Raw genomic sequence first — 17,301 nt, forward strand, 5'->3', positions numbered from 1 at the left:
AATAACTTCACTGTTCCATTGAAACCTTTCAATGTCTTCATTCTCTCAAACTTATTGCTCTGGTTTCATAACTCACTTCTAAGGTCCTTACAGAATGAACCCAAATGCTTATATCATCTTCACTTTCCGTCCCAATATCATTGTTCGTCAATGTCTCTGACCTCTTGTTGTCCAAATGTTACTAATACCTCCTGTATTGCAGAGATAAAAGAGCCTGCAGCTGCTGGAGTCTGGAGCAAGAAAATAGCAGGTTGAAAGGTCTTGACCCAAAGCATTGACTGTCCACTTCCATCCACAGATGCTGCCTGACCTGCTGAGTTTCTCCATCATTTTGGTTTATTTTCTTCAATATCCTGTACGGCTTTGGTTCATACAAAATAGGTTCTAATGTTCATCAAATAAAATTTAATTAAACACTTACTTCCACAAATCTACTCCAATCTACCTTTACCAAACTGTTTATGTTACTCATTCTCTGCCAAAAGGACCACGATCTCTGACTTTGCACAAGCCCAGTCATGCTCTTAATATCTGCAAGAATATTTTCTTTGCTTTAAATCAATTTTCTAAACTAATAGGATGGATGAAAAAGGTAAAATCATTTGAAAATAAATTCAGTCTTTCCAGTTCACCTAATCTGCTTTAGACCATAAGATATAGGAGCAGAAGGTCACTCGGCCCATCGAGTCTGCTCCACCATTCAATCATGGGCTGATCCAATTCTTCCAGTCATTCCCACTCTCCTGCCTTTTCCCCATACCCTTTGATGCCCTGGCTAATCAAGAGCCTATCTATCTCTGCCTTAAATGCATCCAGAGATATCCTTCAATCCTGAAGTCGTGCCCTCTTGTCCTAGAATTCCCTACCATGGAAAATAACTTTGCCATACCTAAACTGTTCAGGCCTTTTAACATTCAGAATGTTTCTATGAGATCCCCCTTCATTCTCCTGAACTCCAGGGAATACAGCCCAACAGCTGCCAAACATTCCTCATACAATAACCATTTCATCCCTGGAATCATTTTTGTGAATCTTCTCTGAACCCTCTCCAATATCAGTATATCCTTTCTAAAATAAGGATTTAATGCTTTAGAATTAACACATAGGATGTTGGAGAACTCTTGAGAAATTTTAAAGAAAATTTATTAGATAACTGCAGGTACGTAGTGCATAGAGGCAAGCATTTTCACAATGGGACTATATCAAAGTCATCTCAGCAGAATCATGATTCATGGTGTCCTCATGATTCGTACCTGATTAAATTTGTGCCAAAGTATTAAAACAAATAATATTGCTGATAGATAACATTAATGATGCCCTGTTACCAATGACCTACCTGCCACGCAGCAGCTATGCTCCGTTGTCTCAGCCCTTCTAATCCATGACGTTCCAGTTCTCGCTGTTTGTACTTGTCGTACTGCCAGTAGCCCACATACCCACTGCCTGTTGCTACTAAAAGGTGCAAAGGACGGACACGAGTAATGGCTCCAAAAGAGATTGTTTGCAGAATCCGGTGATCTGCTTAGACCAAAAACAAAACCAAATCAGAATATTGGTGAGACTAACAGATATTTTATCATGATACATAAGTCTTTGTGCTAATATACTGAAACAAATTACACTACTTATAAATAAATAACAAATCACACCCAGTTACCAATTACCTACCTGCTATTCTACAGCTATGCTTTTGCTTTTGTCCTTCTATCCCACAAACTATACCTGTAAAATAATTATAGTTTATTGTGCTGGGCACGTGGCCAAGTGGTTAGGGCGTTCGTCTAGTGATCTGAAGGTCACTAGTTCGAGCCTTAGCTGTGGCAGCATTTGTGTCCTTGAGTAAGGCATTTAACCACACATTGCTCTAGTGTCTGTGTAAGGAGTGGTGCCCCACACAGACTCCCAACCTGCGCCTTGTAAAGCATGAAAATGCCCGACGCAGGCCTCTCATGGTCTGAGTCGACTTTCCCTCCCTTATGACCTTCCTAATAAGGTTACATCTGGGAAGAATAAATTAAACTGCAAAGCTCGTGAAGGGACAGATAACTACATATTTGTTTCTACTCTTGTAAGTTAATTGATATATCAATATATCATATTAATCATATTATATTCCAAAATGAATTTCTAGATAAAATATGTATTTAGAAGCATGTGTTTTCTTTGTTATGCCTAGATGGGTCTGGTAACTGGATGTACACTCAGTGACCACTTTCTCCTGTGCATAATAAAGTGGCCACTGAGTGTATGTTCATGGTCTTCTACACTTGTCGCCCATCCACTTCAAGGTTCGACATGTTGCACATTCAGCACATGACAGCTGTAACATAATTATTTAATAGTTGCCTTCTGACAGTTTCAACCAGTCTGGCCATTCTCCTCTACCCTCTCTCATTAACAATTCATCTTCATCCACAGAACTGCCACTCACTGTTTTTATTGTTTTTCACACCATTCTCTATAAACTCTAGAGAGTGTTGTACATGAAAATTCAGCTCAGCAGTTTCTGAGATACTCAAACCACCCCATCTGACACCAACATTCATTCCATGGTCAAAGTCACTTAGATCACATTTCTTCCCCATTCTGATGTTTGGTCTGAACAAAGTTTAAAGTAAATTTATCAAAGTGAATATACCATACATCACCATATACAATACTGAGATTCATTTTCTTGCGGACATACACAGTAAATCCAAGAAACATAATAGAATCAATGAAAGACTGCACCCAACAAGACGGACAAACAACCAATGTGCATAAGACAACAAACTCTGCAAATGCAAAACAAAGAAAAAAAAGATAGATATTTTATTGATCCCAAAGGAAATTACAGTGTCACAGTAGCATTACAAGTGCACAGATATACAAATATTAGAAGAGACAATGAAGAGAAACAACAGGTCCATAGCAGATGTAGACAGCAAAGATGCATACATCAGGATGCTCTTTATTGACCACAGCTCTGCATTCAATACTATCATTCCCTCAAAACTAATCAATTATCTAGACCCTGGCCTAAATGCCTCTTTGTGCAACTGGATCCTTGATTTCCTCACTTGCAGACCCCAGTCAGTTCGGATTGACAACAACATCTCTTCCACAATCTCCATCAGGATAGGTGCACACAAGGCTATGTACTTAGCCCCGTGCTATACTCACTTTACACTTATGACAGCGTGGCTAAGCTCAATAACTTCAATTGCCCCATCACTGAAGTGTCCTCTCAACTTATGGACGCATTTTCAAGGACTCTTCATCTCATGTTCTCAATATTTATTGCTTGTTTATTTATTTATTATTTGTCTCTCCCACACCCCCTTTTTTCCCTTCTTTTTGTATTTGTACTGTTTGTTGGCTTTATAACACAGGTTGTCTGTCCGGTGGTGCTGTCTTTCATTGATTCGATTACGGATATTGGATTTTTTGAGTATGCCCACAAGAAAATGAATCTCAAGGTTGTATATGGTGGCATATATTTACTTTGATAATAAATTTACTTTGAACTTCGATTTTTACACTCCATTTAGTATCCACCTTGCTTCTCCATTTAAATTTCCACCTTGCTCTTCCTCTGTGGTAACCTATCAATATGGAGAATTGGAGGAAAGAGGGGTAAACTGCAGCAGCATGAAACAGCAACAGCCATGAGGGAAAAGACAATAGTTGAACCATAAATGAAAGATAATACGCTTATAAATGAGCATGATTGAATAAACATTCACTCATGTAAAGTCTAAAAGTAGGTGCCAAATGTGGGTATCCTATGTGCAGCATATACGTTTTTGATGAAGATAAATGATGTCCTCTGCACATACAATCCACATAATATACATCAGGTCCAAAGACTCTAGCAAATTTTTACAGATGTACCGTCAAGAGCATTCAGATTGGTTGCGTGACTGCCTGGTATGGAGATGCCAGTGCCCAGGACCTGAAAAATCTGCAGGGATTTGTAAACTCTGCCAGCTCCATCATGGGTACTCAACTTCCCACCAGAGGACATCTTCAAAAAGAAATACCTCAAAAAGATGGTATCTATCTTTAAGAACCCTAACCACCCAGGACATGATCTCTTCACGTTACTACCATCAGGAAGACAGGAGGCTTCAGACACACACTCAACCTCTGAGGATCAGCTTCTTCCCCTCCGTCATCAGATTTCTGAACATCCATGAACCCTTGAACACTACCTCAATTTTGCTCTCTTTGTGTGTTACTTATTTATTTGTTATATTTCTTATCGTAATTTTTAAAATTACTTATTGCACCGTACCACTACTGCAAAGCCATATATTTCATGACATATCAGTAATAATAAATCTGATTCTGATTCAGGTCTCAAGAGTCTTAGATTCTTAAGAGTAATACAACAAGGCAACAAACCTTTTGACCCAACTGGTCTTGCCAACCAAGATACCCATAAGCCAAGTCTCAAGGAAAGTCTGCTTGGACTTGCAAAGCTTTTGTTCCAGATGGAGATCTTATGATTCAGGAGAAGATTCAGAATTGAATCCTCAGGCTGAGTAGTAATTTCATTTTGGTCAGTGGTTTGGGACAGGGTAACTTGCCAGTGAGTAGCAGTAATGAGAATTTAAAATATAGGTCGAATATGCCTCATCCAAAATTCCAAAATCCAAAAACCTCCAAAAACTTAAATTTTTTTCGAGCATTGACATGACATCACAAGTGGAAAATTCCACAAGGTGCTGGGAAGGTTCCCGGGTGATGTACAGGTCTCTACACATCACAGACAGTCTGAAAAAGTACCTCGCATACATAATGAACAGAAGTTAATGTAAAATAGAAAAAGATTGCATAGAGCAAAAAATGAAGCTCTCAATCGTGCACAGAAAGAATGAATTCATCACTGTTGGAACAATCCTATGCCGCTTAAACGGTATACTTATGAAACAAGCAAGTATCTATCATTTCAAAGTGAAAATTGAAGGTAATTGTGAATATTCAGCAAGCTAGTTGCCGAAATTTATAAAAAGGCAGGCCATTAAATTATTTAAAACTTTAAACATTTAAAAGATAAAGCATATGCTGATCATGATGCAGCAAAGGAACTCATTGATGTTTGTGAAGATCTTTGCTAATGAAAACCTAACAATACTACAATACAAGTCTACAATACTGATTGTTTTTATACTTACATAAAACCTAAAAAAAGTAAAATACTGTAACCTTTTAATCAAAACACAACATTGTAGTTGGAGACTGAAAGCCTGTATTGCTCATTGTTGTTCAACAGCTGATTCAGGTAGTCTCCCGATGCTGCTGTGCTGCTTTTGTTACCCTGCACACATTATATTTTCATTATACAGGTCGACCTTCACTAATCTGGTACCATTGTGACCTGAGGAGTGCCGGATTAGTGAAAATGCCGAATTACAGAAGGATCATATTAAGCATAATCAGTGCCAGATTATCGAAGGAACTGGGTTACAGGTAGTCGGATTAGTGAAGGTCGACTGTATTAATGGTATATCATAATTTTTACTGTTAAGTATATATGTGTGAAGACTGCTTATCAATAGCACATAAATTCAGAGTCAGAAATGATGGCGATCCCAAGCTATCTCATTACATATTCCAAAATCTGAAGCACTTCCAGCTCTGACCATTTAGGATAAGGGGTACTCAATCTGTATAACAATGTAGGGCCCTAAGCCATCATCTTTGTCTGGAAAGATACATGCTGTAGAGGACTACAATGATTGCAGGAAGAACAGATAATTTGTTCACAGCATTGTGCAACAGGAAGCTATTCAAGATACAGTAGCGGATTAAGATAAGAATTTGATAATGATAAGATTCCGCGAGAAAACGTATAGATTTTTTTTTAACAGTGGCATTACAAAAAATATTAAGTCCAGAGAAGATCTTGGATTAGAGGAAAAGATTTAGTTATTGAGCACTGTATAAACTAGGAACAAGGAACTGAGACCAAATTAATAAGGATCTCTAGATAACTATGCTAGTCACATGGAGAACCATCACAAGGTCAAGCAGATGAAAGAGCTGGCTGTAGGCCAGAAACAAGAGCCTTTCTTAATCTAATCCACGACTTCGGTATTGCTCTTAACTCTATCAATTATGGTAAACTTTAGTCTGAAATCACAAATACCTGGATGCTTTCAGTGCTTACTTTATTTCCGTCAACAAATCCAGAAGAGAATCTCTGCTTAAGATTCTTATGCACCGCACAAGATGACTCTCAGCCGGATTCCTGCGAAGACTCAGTTTCCTTTTCCCTGACTTGCTTTATGAATTTATTTTAAGTTATTTTTGGCCAAGTTGGGACTTGCAGACTTTGCCATAGACGGAGTAAGAGGTGCTTCTTCCAATTCTGTGTGCTCCAGAACACATGGAGTCAATGCTCTTAATACTATCCTTAATGCTTGTACTCCATTTTGAGTGCTCATGGGCCAAGGATGTCTGAGGGTTAGTGGGAATGTTACACACTGTCAAGTCTACATCTTGAATCTTTTCCATTGTCCACCTCACAACCTCATGTATTCTAGATTCAGGCATCTAAACAATGTGACTCTAACTGTATCAACTGAATGTAATAAGAGCCTTCGTGGATGTTGGACAGGTTAAGTACACTGGCTTATTGATCCCACTAATAGATTTGAGGGCTTTGCAGAATTAGCATTAGTGGTACTCCACTCATGCTTTGACAAGGCTGCTGAACAACCTATGCATGTTCCAGAAATACTCAGGAAGGCAGCAATTCTGCTGTCTGATACATCACAAGTTTTGTATCAAGTTTGAGGATCTGAGCGTCAAGCACTTTTTCTTCTTGACAGAAAAAGGCTGTACTGATCCACTTAAGTCTATGCTGAACTTTGCCATTGACAGATGCCTCCAGAGATATGGCAAGTGGTCAACAGTTACCTATATTGCTGGATGATTGTCAGAGTGGTTGAGCACCTATTTTGTAAACATTAGGTGCAAGGCCTATTCCCTTGTATGCTTCAGTGAACGAATCAATAACCTGAATCTAATTTCCAAATGTGTAAATATGCAAGCACTGTCTGCATACTGCAGCTTGAAGATAAAAATTGATCCTAGTGTGGAGGTTACAGAAGTTGAACAGTTTCCCACTGGTCACATAGATTTGCTCCTCTTGCGGGAAACTTGTCGCAGACAAGATGCAGCATTACCACTAGGGTGCACAAAAGAAGAATGCAGGCTTCATCTAACAATGTCCAACAACTAAGCAGTGCCCTCAACAGGAAGTGTTTAGTATGGCTCTGCTTTAAATTAATAGGTAGTTTATTCCTGATCAAAGAATAATTTTTGATATCACTGAACCACACACAACTCCTGTGAAAGTGGAGCTAATCTTAAGAAATGGTGAACTCTTCCACCTACACTTTAGAACCACAATCACTTGAACCTCAGTAACTGAGCTGCAGAGTGCCAGTGAGGACAGTTCAGAAGCTGAACTTCAAGCCACTGTTGACTTGTTCAGGGGACCATACAAGTGGATGGGTCTCACACAACATTCACAAGACATCTTCCTTTGTATAACACTGCTCAGACAATAAAAGGTCATGATACCCTAATTACTCACTAATCTCCAAGGCCTAGGCCTCAACACCTCCCTGTGCAAGTGGATCTTCAATTTCCTCACTTGTAGACAGACCCCAGTCTGTACAGATGGGTAACATCTCTTTCACAACCACCATCAGCACAGGTGCACCACAAGACTGCTCTACTCTACTTAGTCCCCTGCTCTACTCACTTTATACAGCATTGTGTACAGCACTAATGCAATATTTAAGTTTGCAGACTACACCACTGTCGTTTGCTGAATCAAAGATGGTTATGAAATCAGCATAAAGGAGGGAGATTGAAAATCTGGTGAATGGTGCCACAACAACAACTCATGCAATGTCAGCAAAGCATAACAGCTGATGAGTGACTAAAAGAGGAAGAAGCCAGGTAATTACAGGCCGGTGAGCCTGACATCAGTGGCAGGTAAATTATTGGAAGGTGTTCTGAGAGATCGGATATACAAGTATTTGGACAGCCACAGGCTGATTAAGGATAGTCAGCATGGTTTTGTGTGTGGTAGATCATGTTTAATGAATCTTGTAGAGTTTTTCGGGAGGTTACCAAGAAAGTAGATGAAGGAAAGGCTGTAGATGTTGTCTACCTGGACTTTAGTAAGGCCTTTGACAAGGTCCCACATGGGAGATTAGTTCAGAAGGTTCAGACATTAGGTATCCATGGACAGGTTGTAAACTGGATTCGAAATTGGCTGTGTGGGAGAAGACAGAGAGTGGTAGTGGATGATTGCTTCTCACTGGAGGCCTGTGACTAGTGGTGTGCCTCAAAGATCTGTGCTGGGACCATTGTTGTTTGTTGTCTATTTCAATGATCTAGATGATAATGTGGTAAATTGGATCAGCAAGTTTGCTGATGACACTAAGATTGGAGGTGTAGTGGACAGCGAGGAAGGCTTTCAAATCTTGCAGAGGGATCTGGACCAACTGGAAAAATGGGCCAGAAAATGGCAGATGGAATTTAATGAAGACAAGTGTGAGGTGTTGCGTTTTGGAAGGACAAATCACGGTAGGACATACACAGTAAATGGTAGGGCACCGAGGAGCGCGGAGGAACAAAGAGATCTGGGAGTTCAGATACATAATTCCCTGAAAGTGGTGTCACAGGTAGACAGGGTTGTAAAGAAGGCTTTTGGCATCCGGGCGTTCATAAATCAGAGTATTGAGTATAGGAGTCGGGATGTTATGGGGAGGTTGTATAAGACATTGGTGAGGCCAAATTTGGAGTATTGTATACAGTTCTGGTCACCTAACTATAGGAAGGATATCAGTAAGATTGAAAGAGTGCAGAGAAGATTTACTAGGATGTTGCCAGGTCTTCAGGAGTTGAGTTACAGGGAAGGACTGAACAGGTTAGGACTTTATTAGAAGAATGAGGGGAGATTTGATAGAGGTTTACAAAATTATCAGGGGTAGAGACAAAGTGAACGTGAATAAGCTCTTTCCACTTAGATTAGGAGAGATAAATACCAGAGGACATGGCTTTAGGGTGAAAGGGGCAAGGTTTAGGGGGAACTTCTTCGCTCAGAGAGTGATGGGAGTGTGGAACAAGCAGCCATCTGACATGGTAAATGCAGGCTCACTCGTTAAGTTTTAAGAATAAATTGGATAGGTACATGGATGGGAGAGGTCTGGAGGGTTATGGACTGGATGCAGGTCAATGGGACTAGCAGAATAATGTTTTGGCACAAACTAGAAGGGCCAAATGGCCTGTTTTCTGTGCTGTAGTGTTCTATGGTTCTAAACCAGAGGTCCATGAGCCAGTCCTCGTTAGGGGATCAGTAACTTTAAATTCCTTGGCATTATCATATCAGAGGATCTCTCCTGGGACCAGAAAGTAAATGCCATCACAAAGAAGCACTAGAGTACTTCTACTATATAAGAAGTTTGCATAGATTTCCATGCCCCCTAAGACGTTGACAAACATCCATAGATGTGCAGTGGAGAGGTAAGGTGGAGCTATCTTAACTGGTTGCATCACGGCCTGGTATGGGAACACCAATGCCCACGAATAGAAAAGTCTACAAAAAGTGACGAATACAACTCAGTCCATCACAGACAAAGCCCTCCTCACCATTGCACACATTTACAAGAAGAGCTGCCACAAGAAGGCAGCACCCCTCATCAAGGATCCCCACCACCCAGGCCATGCTCTCTTCTCACTACAACCATCAAGCAGAAGGTACAGCAGCCTTAAGTTCCACGCCACCAGGATTAGGAACAGTTATTGCTCTACAACCGTCAGGCTCTTAAACCAGTATGGGTAACTTTAATCACCTCGACAATGAATGGATTCTACAAACTTACAGACTCACTTTCAAGGACTCATGTTCTTGTTTTTTTCACTTGTACAATTTGTTTTCTTTTGCACATTGGTTGTTTGTCAGTCTTTATTTATGTATGGTTTTTCTTGTAAATGCCTGTAAAGAAAAATAATCCCAAGGTAGTATGTGGCTTTAATGGACCCCTTTTCATATCTTGACAACCACTACTCCACAAAGGTAGACATCAAAGATATTCACCAATTCTTTCAATGTACAAAGTCTTTAATCGATTGAAGAACAACCTGGCACAAAACTCAAGGTCTAGATGTCAGCAATGATCCTTGCCTTACTGTATGCACTGAAGACCCAAACTATCTACAGAGGGCACAAGATGATACAAAAGAGAAACCAAAGACATTTCTGCAAAATTCTACAAATTCACCAAGAGAAGGAAATAGACATCAGTGTTCTATCCCAGGCTGATATCCTGAGATTATATTTAATCAACTCTGTTAAGCTCGGTAGGAGGAGAAGGTGGAGGCGCCATGCAACGCGCACAGCTCTCCGGTGAAACCATATCGTATTTGTAAGTAGGACGCCGTGCACAATTTTGATTTGATGAAGGCAGACGTGAGAAGCACAGAGGAACATCTGGAGAAATTTCTGAAATCCCCGGTTCGCTGCAGCTGCTACTGTGCGATTGAGAATCTCCGGAGGGAAGGCCACAAAATCCCCGGCTTTGCCTGCTGCTAGTGACTGAGGCTCGGGTCGAAGCGTTCGGTGGAGATGGTGCTCGGTACTCGGTGTCGGGGCGGGGGGGGGGGGCTGATCGGAGCTCAAAGTTTTCGGATGACTCGGAGTCGGACTGTGGTCCGGCATGGCAGGGAGAGTTTTCTTCCTTCTCCCGTCTGTGTGACATGTGGGACTTTCGAGAGACTTTGAACTTTTTTACTGTGCCCATGGACTGTTCTACATCAAGTTATGGTATTGTTGCACTGTTGTAACTATATGTTATAATTATGTGGTTTTTGTTAGTTTTTCAGTCTTGGTCTGTCCTGTGTTTCTGTGATATCACACTGGAGGAATATTGTATCATTTCTTACTGCATGCATTACTAAATGACAATAAAAGAGGACTGCATGTCCTCATAATCTAATCTAAGCAAGTCATGGCTAACCCTGAAATCCTGAAAGATATTTTGTTCCAAGTTGTGTCATAGGAACTGACAACCATCTCAAAATTGGAATAACTTTGCCCTTGAAATAGAAGTAACATAAACTGAACAGTTACCCATTCGTCACACTGGTTAGTTTCTCCATTGTGGGAAATATTGCAAGCAAGATGCAGCTTATCACTTGGGGGCACATGGAAATGATTCAGGCTTTATCTACAATGCCCAATAACAAAAGTGTGCTTAAGCAGAACTGATTGGTGGTTTGAAAATAAATTACACAGCTGTCCATCCGGGGGGGGAGTCTTGTACTCTCAGTCGCTTCACGCCACAGAAACCGGCATAAGCACCGACCTGATGGGCCACAAGGCTCGGAACAGACTTCAACTTTAACATTTCATTTAACAAATAATTTCAGTATTCCTAATCAAAGAATATTTTTGTACTATCCCGATGGATCATGGCTTGGTGTGCCAACTGCTCTGTCCAAAACGCAAAACATTAAGAAAGAGGATGTACTGGAGCTTTTGGAAAGTATCAAGTTGGATAAGTCACTGGGACCAGATGATATATACCCCAGGCCACTGTGGGAGGCGAGGGAGTAGATTGCTGAGCCTCTGGCAATGATCTTTGCATCATGAATGGGGATGGGAGAGGATCTGGAGGATTGGAGGGTTGCAAATTTTGTTCCCTTATTCAAGAAAGGGAGTAGAGATAGTCCAAGAAATTATAGACCAGTGACCAGTATACTTCAGTGGCTGGTAAGTTGATGGAGAAGATCCTGAGAGGCAGGATTTATGAACATTTGGAGAGGTATAATATGACTAGGAATAGTCAGCATGGCATTGTCAAAGGCAGGTCATGCCGGACGAGCCTGACTGAATTTTTTGAGGATGTGACTAAACACATTGATGAAGGTAGAGTAGTAGATGGAGTGTATATGGATTTCAGCAAGGCACTTGATAAGGTACCCCATGCCAGACTTATTGAGAAAGTAAGGAGGAATGGGTTCCAAGGGAACATTGCTTTGTGAATCCAGGTTTGGCTTGCCCACAGAAGGCAAAGAGTGGTTGTAGATGGGTCATATTCTGCATGGAGGTTGGTGACCAGTGATGTGCCTCAGGGATCTGTTCTGGGATCCCTTCTCTTCATGATTTTTATAAATGACCTGGATGAGGAAGTGGAAGGATGGGTTAGTAAATTTGCTGATGACACAAAGGTTGTGGTGTTGTGGATAGCGTGGAGGGCTGTCAGAGGTTACAGCACAACATCGATAGGTTGCAAAACCGGGCTGAGAAGTAGTAGATGGAGTTCAACCCAGATAAATGTGAGGTGGTTCATTTTGGGAGGTCAAGTATGATGGCAGAATATAGTATTAATGGTAAGACTCTTGGCAGTGTGGAGGATCAGAGGGATCTTGGGGATCGAGTCCATAGGACACTCAAAGCTGCAGGACTTCCGCCTGCAGCTCAATGGAGTAATACATAAATTTTGTGGCTGCCTTTAATTCCTCCTTTTCCCCAGTTTAAATGTTGAATTTTTAACTTTTATTTCTCGGATCTTAGAGGGGGATAATTGTCATTATATCATATCCGTTAAGAAGTGGAAAGTAGCTCTTTGAATCCAGCAATGGAAAGGGTAAAACTTTGAAAGAAAAATCAGAAGATATGCCTGTCTGGGCTGAGCGTTTGGAACATGCGTTGATGGTTCTCTACAACAAAATAGACAGTAACATTTCTGAGTTGAAGTCGTTCCAACAGAGTTTTCAGACTATAGAGGAAAATATTATTTCCTTGAATACTGAGTTAAAAGAATCGAAACGTCAGATTGTGGATACTTCAACCCGCTTGGAACAGGCTTAACACAAAATTGTCAATTTAGAGGCGAAGTCTTGTCGGATTAACATTCGAATTGTTGGACTGAAGGAAGATCCTGAGAGTGTTTGATGTGAGCATGAATGCCTTTTTACTGGAATATCTGTTGAAGATCAACAAATTCTTGATACTCCTTTTACTGAAAAAGAAATTCAGAAAGCTATTTTTTCAATGCAATTTTTTCAATGCAATCTGGTAAAGCTACTGGACTGGATGGATTTTCTGTAGGATTTTATAAAAAATTTGAAGATTTGTTTACTCCCTATATGTTGGAAATGCTTAAAGGTTCTTTTTTGTTAGGAGAGTTACCTTTCACATTTTATGAAGCTTCTATCTCTTTAATTTTTAAGGAAGATAAAGACCCTACTGATTGCGCTTCATATAGACCTATCTCATTATTAAATATGGATGCTAAAATCCTTTCAAAAATAATGGCTAATTGGTTGGAGAATGTACTAGCTAAAATTATTTCTCAGGACCAAACAGGTTTTATAAAAGGCCGTTATTCCTTTTCTAATACAGGTTTCCCCCGCCATCCAAAGGTAGATGATTCCTATGAAATGGTTCGTAAGCCGGAATGTCGTAAAGCGAAGAAGCAATTACCATTTATTTATATGGGAAAATTTTGTGAGCGTTCGCAGACCCCAAAATAACCTACCAAATCATGCCAAATAACACATAAAACCTAAAATAACAGTAACGTATAGTAAAAGCAGGAATGATATGATAAATACACAGCCTATATAAAGTAGAAATACTTTTCCACAATCATTGCCTGAACTGTTCTCCGTAGCGAAAATCTCACGCAAGCGCCGTCGGCAAAAACACGGCGCAAGCGCTCTCCAGTAACCTTTAAGCTATGAAGCTGCCAAATCATACCAAATAACACGTCAAAATACACAGCCGATATAAAGTAGAAATAATGTACGTAGTGTAGTATCACTTACCGGAATTGGGACAGCACCGAGCACACTGATGATGGTGTGTTAGGCCGAGTCATCGGAGATTGGGGTGGTGCAGTGGCCCCCACCCTCCAGGCCACCGACTGATACCGATCCGCGAAGCATGCAGGGGGTCCAGTGGTAGCCGGAACGCATCCAGCACATCTTTAAGAAAAAAGCCAAAATAAACAAGCTGATTAATTAGGTGCCACCCGGCACGTAATTGTCGGCCCAAATCAGAGGCGATGCAATCGGCAGTCAGCGCTGATCTGGGCTGACAATTACGTGCTGGGCGGCACCTAATTAACTAGCATGTTTATTTCGGCTTTTTTCTTAAAGATGTGCTGTGTGCCTCCCGGCTACTGCTGCATTCTCCGTGAATCGGTATGTGTCCGTGGCCTGGGGGCTGGGGTGGTGGGACACTGGGGTATCATCTCATCATCGATTAGGGCAGGCAGGTCATCTTCTTCTATCTCTGCCTGCTTCGATGTCGAAAGTTGAGGTTCGTCGTCTGCTGTGGCTGATGTGGAAGGCTTGCTTGACTGCTGAGCCTCGCGCATATTTCTATCATACAGTTCTTCGTAAGGACTGAAACCATCTTGCAAATATGCCCAAACCGATGTACCCTTTCAAAATTGAAGTCGTACTTTATCATTACTCATTCAGTTTCAATTGTTATCCTTTCCTCTTCCACTTGCATCAGCTCTTCATGTATCAGTTCTTGGTCATGTGATGCCAAAACCTCTTCAATATCATCTTCATCAACTTCCACACTCACTTTGTCCTTCCTTCGTTCACCACGATCAAAACGCTTAATTATGTCTAGTTTTACGTTAAGTGTAACACCCTTATGAGCTCTTTTCGGCTTTTCCGATACCTTGGAACTCATCTTGCTAATGGCTGCTCACAGGCATGTGTTAAAGCAATGCCGGCTAGAATGCAGTTCCGAATCCCGGGGAGAGCGGCTGCTCGGGGCGCGTGCTGATTTTTTTTATCGCGCACTGATTTTTTATCGCGCGCTGCTTTTCTTCGTAACAGTGAAAACACCTTCTGTTAGCGAAAACAGGGTACTAATGTAGGTCTTTCGTAACAGTGAGGTTTCATAAAGCGAACGTTCGAAAAGCGGGGGACACCTGTACTCGGAGAGTGTTAAATGTTATATACTCATCCCTCTTGAAGACTCCCTAATGTGTTGTTTCTCTTGATGCTGAAAAGGCATTTGATAGAGTTGAATGGAAATACTTATTTAACGTTTTAGAGAAATTTAACTTTGGTACTAATTTTAATACGTGGATTAGAATGATTTATAAAAGCCCTATTGCCACTGTTATTACTAATAAATGCAGATTCCCCTTTTTTCGACTTTCGCGGGGTACGAGACAAGGATGTCCGTTAAGTCCTTTGTTATTTAATTTGGTGCTGGAACCTTTGGCTATTGCACTTCGTGAAGCTAAAGATATTCAAGAGATTTCCATAGATGGGACTATTCATAAGATTTCCCTTTATGCTGATGATCTCTTAGTTTATGTTTCGAGTCCTGAAGAATCTATTCCTAGTTTATTGAAATTATTAAATTAACTTGGAAAGTTTTCAGGATATAAATTAAACCTGCACAAAAGTGAATTATTTCCTTTAAATGATTCCGCTTCTATATATGATGACATCCCTTTTAAAGTTACGGATTCTTTTAAATATTTAGGTATTATCATCACTAAAAATTATGGAGACCTTTATAGAGTTAATTTAGTTCCCTTAGTGGAGTTTATGAAGCAATTATTTTCTAGATGGAATCCACTTACACTTTCGTTAGTCGGTCAAATTCATGCAGTTAAAATGATGATTTTACCAAAATTTTTATATGTATTTCAAAATATTCCTATTTTACTAAGAAGTTTTTTGATCGGGTTGATTCTATTATTTCATCTTCTGTTTGGAATAATAAAAGACCAAGAATTGGAAAATATCATTTACAAAAATTAAAAAAGGATGGAGGTCTTGCTTTGCCTAATTTAAGAATGTATTATTGGGCGGTTAATACACATTATCCGTGTTCTTGATTATATTGGACTGATAAAAATGTACGACCACCATGGGTTGATCTGGAATTGAAAGCTGTGAAACAATTTTACTCAACTTCGTTATTAAGAGCTGCTTTACCTCTACAACTAGCCAAAATTTCTATTCTAAATATCTACCCTATGATTAAGCAGCCATTATGAATTTGTTATCAGTTTCGTAAGTTTTTTAATCTTAAAAAATTTAACGTTCTTAGTTAAGTTTACCGAAACTATTTATTTAAACCTTCACTTAGTGATCCTACCTTTTCTCTTTGGAGGAATAGAGGAATTTATTCCTTTATGGATCTGTTTCAAGAAGGCCGCTTGATATCCTTTGAGAAATTAGTAACTAAATATTCTCTCTCATACTCACACTTTTTGCAATATCTTCAGGTCAGACATTTCTTATAAGAATATTTAAGTAATTTTCCATATATACAAGATTCTGACCTGTTAGTCATTATTTTAGAAATGAACCCTTTAGTGAAAGGTTTCGTTGAGAAAATTTATAATTTACTATTACAACAGGATAATTATTCTTTACTTAAGATTAAGCAAGATTGGGAAAGAGAGCTTAACATGACCTTGATAACAGAGGATTGTCTGCGAATTTTGAAGTTGGTTAACTCTCTTCGATTTGTGCCAGTCACTCTCTAATTCAATTTAAAATTGTACATCATTATTATTTGACAAAGGAGAGATTGTCTAAAATATTTCCTAATGTTAATAGTCAGTGTGATAGATGTAAAACTGAGACAGCTACATTGACACATATGTTTTGGTCGTGTTCGGTATTGAAGCAGTTTTGGAAATCTATTTTTTCTGCAATTTCTAAAGTTTTAAAAATTAATTTACAACCTAATAAATTGACAGCTTTGTTCGGTATAATCCCTCAATATATTCACGGTGTTTCTATATCTGACCAATATGTAATTGCATTTGTCACACTATTGGCCAGAAGGGCTATTTTATTAAAATAGAAAGATGCCTCTGCTCCCACTTTGATACAATGGTTTTCCCAGGTGATGTTATGTCTTAGTTTGGAGAAAATCAGAAGTCGAACTTTTGATCCTCGATTTGACTTTGAGAAAAGGTGGGGCTCTTTTGCCCGCTACTATCATTTGATTTGAGTTAATTAAGATGGTCCCCTTCTGATTCTTGGGTGAATGGATTTGGTTGGCGGATTGATGTCTTTTTTTTATGGAAGCTTGTATGGCGTATAGCTCCAGGTTTGTGCTCCAAATGTTTTTTTTTTGTTTTAGTTAGTAGGGGATTTTTTTCCGTCTTTTTTTTCCAAAAAAAATAATAGCTTTAACATTTTGTTTTTTTCTTCTTATTATTGATATATTGTTTAACTTGGTTGATAGTTTAACTCTTATTGTACATATTGACATGTTGACTTGATTACTTC

The 17,301-nt window shown here is 39.6% G+C and overlaps 1 protein-coding gene across 3 annotated transcripts in view; it reads right to left on the reverse strand.

Annotated features, from left to right (window-relative positions):
• Positions 1-17,301, reverse strand: part of pisd (phosphatidylserine decarboxylase) — a 175,025-nt gene that overhangs the window by 95,652 nt on the left and 62,072 nt on the right. For 2 of the 3 annotated variants that reach the window (XM_063031832.1, XM_063031827.1), the window contains one exon: positions 1,337-1,518. In XM_063031832.1, the coding sequence (XP_062887902.1) occupies positions 1,337-1,518 (182 nt within the window). Of the gene's footprint in view, positions 1-1,336; positions 1,522-17,301 lie in introns of all 3 variants that reach the window. The other variant, XM_063031831.1, reaches the window with a different exon arrangement.

The sequence above is a fragment of the Mobula hypostoma genome, chromosome 23, assembly GCF_963921235.1.
Source record: "Mobula hypostoma chromosome 23, sMobHyp1.1, whole genome shotgun sequence".
Taxonomy (NCBI): Eukaryota; Metazoa; Chordata; class Chondrichthyes; order Myliobatiformes; family Myliobatidae; genus Mobula; species Mobula hypostoma.